An 8171-nucleotide genomic window follows, 5' to 3' on the forward strand; every position below is an offset into this window, starting at 1 on the left:
CATTAACTGTTGGAATCAGCCTGATTCAAGATGGCTGCCACAGCCAGTGTTGTATAAAGTACCACAAAGACATGATTTGTTTGTGTACAAACTAATACACTATCAGAGTTTTATATATTTATACTTCTCATTCAACCACAGTTAAATTCACTCTATCTAGGAGGCTCAGTTTATATGGATAGTTTTTATTTTTTACAACAACAAGCTGCAATGAAAACAAGAAAAAATGAAATAAAAGTAACGACTTTCTACTTGCATTTTTTTAAATGTAAGGAGTAAAAAGTACGCTGAAAAATAATTACTCAAGTAAAGTACAGATGCCCAGAAATTCTACTTAAGTACAGTAACAAAGTATTTGTACTTAGTTACTTTACATGTCTGCATAAAACAAAACTAAACCCACAGTTCATGAAAACAATTTTGATTTACTTTTGCAATAAATTCAAAGGAAAAATGTGCTTTAATGATTTTATTATCTTTTCGCAGGAAACGATTACGTCAACGATGCAAAGTGCAACATAAACAACGCATTCCTCTGCGTCAAAGACCCGTAACTGCGTCCACTTCATCTCCACGCCTCTGAGACCAGGAAGTCCTGTGATGTCACTTCCACCAGGAGGATGACCTCATTCAGACAGACGTGTTGATAAATCTGATGTTATTAAAATCTGACACAAATAAACTCATATCACTCAGCATCTGTCATCTGTTCAGTTCTGAGTTAAAGAAGAAAACTTAATGATCTGGTTTTGACATTATTTCTGCAAAAATAAACATATTTAGCTCCAAGGGGCGGAGCTAGAGACGTTTGTTTTCCACACACTGAGAAGTTCCCTCTACTGATAAATCAGCTGCTCGACAGAAATGTACTCCTCTGTTGCTCTAACTGTCCGTCTTTAAAATGACCCATGTGATCCTCCATTTGTCAAGTCTTTTGGGCGTGGAACCTGAGGTGGCCAATCAAGTGCCAGGGTGGAAGTTGCCACCCCAGCCACACCTCTGACTCCGCCCCTGACCACACCAAAGAGATGGTTTATAATGAGAGCTGTGCAAAATAAACAAGTGTTGTGATGTTGGTGGACGTGGTGCGGGGGATCTACTGTGACCGCTGCACAAATAACAGGTGAAGAAGAGGCGCAGACCACTGGTGAAAGGTGGGCTTTGGCGTGAACCTAACTGTGACTCATTTTACGTCTCTTAAAGATTTCAAAGAGTGGTGAGATAAAGGCTGATAGAGGCTGTATTTGTAGAAATATTCAGAAAGATAAAACATGGTCTCAGCCCTGGACATGAACTCATGATGCTTCAGACACAGAACAAGTTTTCCTATGAATCATTTAGGACAGGGTTTCTCAAACTTATTGGGTCTGAGGACCCCTGACAGAAGTGAAAATATTCTTCATAATAAACCTCATGCTGATTTAAAACTGATTTAATGCCATTTAACACCTAAATGCCATGAGAATAGTTGTTTATGTGGTTGAGTATTTTACTTGTGCATTGTTCCCTTTATGCATTTATGAAGTTTTTTTTTAATGAAAATCAAAATTAAGAGTTTATTACAATTTTTTGAGGACCCCAAGTTATAGCTCGCAGACCCCTGGGGGTCCTGGGACCCCAGTTTGAGAACCCCTGATTTAGGAAGTCCGACCGACGCTGACAAACTAATCAAACAAAAACCCCACAAACAGGCAGCAGAAAGGTTTGCAGAGAACAAGCGTTTATTTTACAGGATGAGACATCAGATGTGTCAGATCATCTCCCGGAAGTGACATCATCGAGGCTTGACCTGCTGGAAGTGACATCATCGAGGCTTGACCTGCTGGAAGTGACATCATCGAGGCTTGACCTGCTGGAAGTGACATCATCGAGTCGGACGCATCGGTGCGACCGTTTATGGGTTTCTGGCACAAACAGAAGCAAGCTTTCTGCTACACGGAGCATCGCTGACAAAATCGCCTGTAAAAAAACAAAAAAAACAAAAACAAAAAGAAATAAAAAAAATAAGAAAATCAGAAGCAAAAATAAAACTTAAAAAACGCTAAAGTATCATCAGTTCTGAGGCCAAGACGAAGAGTGACCTTCAGATGAATTAGGGCTTACCATCAAATAAACAAGAAAGCACATTTGAATGTGGGAACCTTTTATTTTCCACCTAAAAAAAGGATTTATACTTTATAAACTATTATAGTCGTACATTAATGCATCCTGAACGGCAACATGCACCCCTACAAATGTTACATCAAAACAACCGGCTCGGCAGTGGGATGGGTGCTGTTACTTTTAACAGTGTTTCGGGTTAACATGGTGACGTAAATCGTGAAAAACTACCACCAAAAAACCTCGTAGGAATACAGTGAGCTCAGTTCCCATCTGCCGCCCTCTGAGACACGTGACCTAGAGTGAGAGCTTTAAAATATTTCTTAGCAAACAACTTCTTCTCGCAGCCTTATTTTTCATGAAACAGACAAATTTTATATCAAAACACAGGCATTTTTCTCTTCTTTTAGCCAATATTTCTGGTTTTGCTGTGGAATAAATGTTTTTTTCTAAAAGTGCGTCAGAAGTCAGGGAAGTATTACTTCTTGTCCTGTCTCGCTCCATGTTAAATTACTGTCACACTCCGGTTCAAAAGCAAAAACAATGACTATATTTAACTCATCATATTTTTGAGTTAAAGCGCTGTAAAAACTTGAAAATTTCCATGAGAAAGAACTAATCTCTTCTGTCACTCGTAGTTTAAGAATTATTTCAATAGACCTTATAGTTTTCAGATGGCAGCCATTAGTTTGAACTAAACTTTTCATTGGTTTTCTCATGTTGACAGTAAGGTGCTGTCAGCCAGGCCTTCTGATTGGCTGAGGCTGTTACTAGGCAGAGTAAATGTGCAGCCAGGCCTTCTGATTGGCTGAGGCTGTTACTAGGCAGAGTAAACGTGCAGCCAAACCTTCTGATTGGCTGAGGCTGTTACTAGGCAGAGTAAACGTGCAGCCAGGCCTTCTGATTGGCTGAGGCTGTTGCTAGGCAGAGTAAACGTGCAGCCAGACCTTCTGATTGGCTGAGGCTGTTGCTAGGCAGAGTAAACGTGCAGCCAGACCTTCTGATTGGCTGAGGCTGTTACTAGGCAGAGTAAACGTGCAGCCAGGCCTTCTGATTGGCTGAGACTGTTACTAGGCGGAGTAAACTCTTGAGTGACAAAGAGAGGCTTTCTGTAATTCAATATTTCACGCAGATTACTCAGCAGTTTATACAAAGCTGAAATTTGGTGGAGTGGTAGCTGAGAGCTATCTGAACACATTCTGAATGCTACTCACAAATTTAAGCTAACTGCTAATGCTAATTTTAAATAAGTCCAGTTTTAAGACTTACAAAGCTGAAAACTGGAATAGTACAGAGAAAGAGCTTTGACAAATTCTGAATCCTAAATTTAATTCAAGATGGCCGCTAGAGCTAATTTGAAACTGTAATAGGTCTGTAATTTTACTACATAATGGACTGAGATTTTGTGTGGTGGTAGCTGAGCACAATCCTCATTACTTACTGCGTCTGAAAAAAAAATCCAGATAGCTGACTTAGCTGCAACATAAAATTGATCATATCACGGCCATTTTTACACATATTTGTCCAAAATTTGAGATGATGGTAGATGACAGTGATCTTCAAATAGTTAAGTCAAACTGTAAATCTAAAATGGATGCCATGTGGCAAACCCGTTAGTTTCTCCAGGAACTATTCTAGTAATTTTTTGTACCGTTTGTGTTGATCATCATGCAGTTCTCATTTCCACCATTGTTGTCTGGTTCTCCTGGACCCCAGTCCTTAAAGGTGAACGGTGTCCCGTTGCTCCAAAACCAAAAACCCTCCTGTGAGACAGCAAAGTTTTTTTTTGTTTTTTAAAAATCAGTTTATTTAATTTTCATGTCAGTAAATATTTTTTAATTTCACAGAACTCTGACCTTCACAGCATCACTACCTCCAACCCAGGCCGGTTTGTTGTATCCTGCTGATCTATAGACCAGTTCTTTGACGAACGTGCTCTCACCTTGTGTCTCCAGAGACTCCAGACTTGCACCCATTGAGTTACAGAAATGCTGAGAGGGAAGATTCAAAACAACAACACAATTAAATCACTATGACATCACCAGGACATCACATTGACATCACCAAACTTCTGTCTGTGAGGATCTGTGATCTTGAGTCTTGTCTGCTGTCTGACTCTTGTGTCCGTTTCACGCCATTGATGTTTCACCTCAGTTCTCTCTGGATCAGTCCTTCTCACCTGTCTGTTGTTTGTAATCAGTCCTTCTCACCTGTCTGTTGTTTGTAATCAGTCCTTCTCACCTGTCTGTTGTTTGTAATCAGTCCTTCCTCAGCTGTAGCTCATCATTCTCATTCCTTTTGTGTGTTTATACTGGTCCCGTCACTGTTTCCTTGTTGGTTCATTACATGGCTTCAGTCCATTTTGTCGGTCCCCTAGCCTCCTGTGTGCCTCCCATAAATCTTTTAAGTTTTGCTGCCTTGTCAGCCTTTTTGTTTATTGAATCCTTTCATTTTAGAGCTCTTTGTGTCTGTCTGCTTTTGGGTTCATTCACCCCACACCTGTGATACTGTCTCCTCTAAATGTTGAATAAGGTGGTAACTATTGATAGCTTTTAGACAGAACATAACTTTAAAAATGAGCAGATTTAACCTTTGAGTWGTTTTTTTGGGGAGTTGGGCGCACTAAGTGTTTAATTGGCTGTAATGAAAACAGTTGTCGTACCTCTGAATCGTACCAGTCCCTTTCAGTGGCGACAAACCGGTAACAGTAGCCTCCGTACCAAGTCCATCCAGGAGGGCAGGTCTTACAGGAAACTGTAAAACACCTGGAAACTCAGACAGGCTTTGAATCTCCACATCTGCATCATATCTCACCATCATTTACAAAACAACTCGATTAGATTCTGTTCAACCAATAAAATGTCAACAATTGTCAGAAAACATGTGGAGGTTGATGTTTTTTATCACAAACACGCTGCAGTTTGAGCCTCAAAACAAACCAAATAATTAATCTAACATAACGTCTGATATTTGATTTTAAACGCCTCAAAAAGATAAAAGCACCTACGTAGTTCTGGAGGATGACAGTTAGCCTGTGGAGATAAAAACAGAGAGTCAGAGTCTGACTGCTAGATCAGTTTCACCTGTAATCATCTCCATGATCCAACAATTTGTCAAATAAAACAATAATRATAATTTTCTGCATTAATTTTATTTCTGCACATATTAAGGATTCATTACATTCTTCTCTGGTCATGATAAAAATAATCCTGATGTTTTTATTTAAATCCATTTAACAGAAAACAAAAGTCTTTTCAAACCTACATTGGCACCGACCCCCAATCCACAAAGAAGCAACGCAAAGAGAAGAGAAGATGTCATCTGCAAAACAGAGAAATCCAGAAAGACTTTACAGTAACAACAATAATTCATAATAAAAATCATCATCATCATCATTAACCTTTATTTAAACTTTATTAAAATAAACAGATTTTACTTTGTTGTGACGTTCAGTCAAACGGCAGCAGTCTCACCGGGTGAAGGATGTTTTCTGAAAGCAAACAGATTTTTTATTGCAAATGTTGAAAATGTATTAATTTTATTAATTTAATTAATGTGAAGTACATCTAAAAGACTACAATTAAGACACAATAGTGAAAATTTGACAAATAGTTTGGTTATTCTGCTGATATAATACGAGTGTCCCAGGCTTGTTAAATACGAGGGACCTCCTGGCCTCTATCAGGGTGTTGTTTGGTTAAAAAAAACAAGTAATTAATTAAAATAAATGTCCAATCTGATGTAATATATATTTATTAAATCCCTTTGATAAATTAGTCCAATCCAGCCAAMTGAAAACAGCTTCAGAGGACCAGGACTTACCATGTAAACCCTTATACATGTCTACTGGTCCTTACTGTTTTCACCAGAAATATCCATAAAAGTACATTTAAAATTATTTACACCGGAGTTCCTCACCAAAAAAAAAAAACTATTTATAAATGAAATATACCTGAGAAATAATGTAGACTAATGTAGCAGTGTAACTGTTCCAYGTTATGGAAAATATGGGTCAGGCCAACCATATCATAGACATCATACTTTAAAGTTATATTTTATTACATTCATATATATTCTATCCTTGGAGCTGTGGAAGATCAGATTGGGTCAGAAGTTTTCTCCTGTATGATCTTCTTCGTGGTCCTCCAGGACAGCTGGCCTCTAGTTTTTGTTGGCCTTGGCCATGACCCAATCATCATTTTATTTTCATCACCCTTACATTTTTCTATTAGACCTTTAACCAACTTAATACATGATTCAGGTCTTGATTTACATTCAAACCCAATTGTTTTCATTGCAAACTGTAAAAGTTTAACCAAATGTTTCACAGTTGGTTTACAGACACTTTTAAGATCCCATCTGAGTTTTTGGTTCTCTGAGTRGCTGTAGTCCCAGACTATCCAACAAATACCCCAAATATTTATTCAGAATGTTTGTCTCACCGTCGCCTGCGGAGATTCGACCCCCCACTTTGGATGATCGGTTCAGACACCTGCAAGGTTTTCAGGCACTTGTTGTTCCTCGAGGGGTTGCTGGACTCCGGGTGACCATCAGTGAACCAACAGCAGGTTTTTAGTTTGGAGTTCAGAGWTCTCAAACCAGAGGAAAGAACTGACATGTCYTTGACTTCAGGGCTTATTTATACCAAGTGATGAGCCACAGGCAGGATGGAMCCACTGATAAGAAAGAACAGAACATTTCAACAGGTCATTAGATTATCAGGTTCAGGTTAAAATGTTTGMTCCAGAAGAACTCATTATGTGTCAAATGTGCAGATAAAATATGAAACAACACCTCATTGTGACCAAAGAGACATGTTGGCTCAGCGTTGTCCTGGAACTAATGATGTCATGAGATAAACAGCAGGTCCACCAGTGAAGCAAAAGTATAAAAACCCTGGGTTCTCTGTTTGAACACATCCTTCTCCCACTGAAGCTTCTGCTGCTGGGATTTATTTATTTTTATTTTTTTTAGCAGTCAGGCAGAGTTATATAAGTTATTTCCACCACAATTTTATTTTATTAAAAATATATTTCAAACATTAAAAAAACAAGCAATTAGCAGAATAAAAAAGATAAAACATATGCACACATAACCAAGAACCCAAACACTGTACCACCACTTTTCTGTTTGAAAGGGAGTTGGAAGAAGTGAACGCTTAAATTTCATCACAAGGTAACATCTCAGCTGTTGTAAGAAAATATAGAATAATTTGATTATTTGTCTTCTTTCTAAAGATGAACAAGTTTMTTGTTGTTTTTCCACAGATGCAGTCAAGTCTGGTCTTAGTGTTGCTCCTTTGTGGACTGGGGATCAGAGCCGACGTGAGTTTGGAGAAGTTTTTCTTTCTGTTRACTGAATGAAATATAAAAATCAGAATTACTTTTGTTTGGTTTACTTCTTTATTATGACAAGAAGAAATAAGGGAACTAGAGGCAAACAGAGTTTAATTAACAGTTTTAAAGAAACACCATGAAAATTAAAATGCAGCTAATCTAATCCACAATTTAATCTTTTGTTTCTGTTTAGTGGACAAGTTCCTCTAATGATTGTTAAATATACTTGTTTAGATCAAGCAGTTATTGTTTTTTTTTGGCTAAAACGAAAACTCTGATGGATCACAATGAAACCCTGAACTGTTCTGTCATTTACACCAHTTAATTTCTGACTCTTTGTTTCTGTTTTAAACCTCAACAGGACAGCTGTACCCCAACAGGTTGGTGCTTTTATACATCAAACTACATTATGTTGGCTGTGTTAGGATACTTAATAACAGGAGTTATTTAAATCAGTTTTCAAAATCATTTCAGGCATTTAAAATAAGTTTTTATTAAATGATGACATTTTGATGTGAAAGAATTCAAGCTGACTCACATTTTCACCACTGGTTTAACCTTAGGATAAAACCAGTAGGGGTGCAACAACACATGTACCCATATCAAACCGTGTCAAACAGTGCTTTAGGTTCAATACACACTTGTATCAAACAATACAAATTATTTTATTTTAATTTATTTTATCAGCTTGTCTTCTGAAGATGCTCTGTGTTGAAGGATCAGTGGATCTGTGTT

The 8171-nt window shown here is 37.9% G+C and overlaps 2 protein-coding genes across 4 annotated transcripts in view; one reads left to right on the forward strand and one right to left on the reverse strand.

Moving 5' to 3' along the window:
* Positions 1 to 1119: 1119 nt before the first annotated feature.
* LOC106529352 (galactose-specific lectin nattectin) overlaps positions 1120 to 8171 on the forward strand; it is an 11631-nt gene continuing 4579 nt past the window's right edge. Inside the window, exons 1-3 of one of the 3 annotated variants that reach the window (XM_014024754.1) lie at positions 1120 to 1154; positions 7368 to 7424; positions 7798 to 7816. In XM_014024754.1, the coding sequence (XP_013880208.1) occupies positions 7368 to 7424; positions 7798 to 7816 (76 nt within the window). In that variant the 5' untranslated portion in view covers positions 1120 to 1154. Of the gene's footprint in view, positions 1155 to 7215; positions 7425 to 7797; positions 7817 to 8171 lie in introns of those variants that run through there. The other 2 variants (XM_014024753.1, XM_014024752.1) reach the window with 2 other exon arrangements.
* LOC106529354 (galactose-specific lectin nattectin) lies at positions 1698 to 7099 on the reverse strand. The gene is made up of 8 exons (XM_014024757.1): positions 6543 to 7099; positions 5537 to 5590; positions 5365 to 5421; positions 5108 to 5132; positions 4763 to 4854; positions 3957 to 4091; positions 3752 to 3863; positions 1698 to 1959 (listed from the first exon to the last, which is right to left on the reverse strand). Exons 3-8 carry the CDS (start codon positions 5419 to 5421, stop codon positions 1895 to 1897), a joined length of 486 nt encoding a protein of 161 aa, XP_013880211.1. The 5' UTR covers positions 5537 to 5590; positions 6543 to 7099; the 3' UTR covers positions 1698 to 1894.

The sequence above is a fragment of the Austrofundulus limnaeus genome, unplaced genomic scaffold (genome assembly GCF_001266775.1).
Source record: "Austrofundulus limnaeus strain Quisiro unplaced genomic scaffold, Austrofundulus_limnaeus-1.0 Scaffold438, whole genome shotgun sequence".
NCBI lineage: Eukaryota > Metazoa > Chordata > Actinopteri > Cyprinodontiformes > Rivulidae > Austrofundulus > Austrofundulus limnaeus.

What these genes read in the sequence shown, in the direction of transcription:
- LOC106529354 (XM_014024757.1), bottom strand. Translation starts at nt 5,421, where the DNA reads ATGACATCTTCTCTTCTCTTTGCGTTGCTTCTTTGTGGATTGGGGGTC. An exon ending in CTGTCATCCTCCAGAACTAC is followed by an intron (nt 4,855 to 5,107) that starts GTAGGTGCTTTT and finishes GGTGTTTTACAG; the next exon opens with TTTCCTGTAAGACCTGCCCT. An exon ending in GAGGTAGTGATGCTGTGAAG is followed by an intron (nt 3,864 to 3,956) that starts GTCAGAGTTCTG and finishes GCTGTCTCACAG; the next exon opens with GAGGGTTTTTGGTTTTGGAG.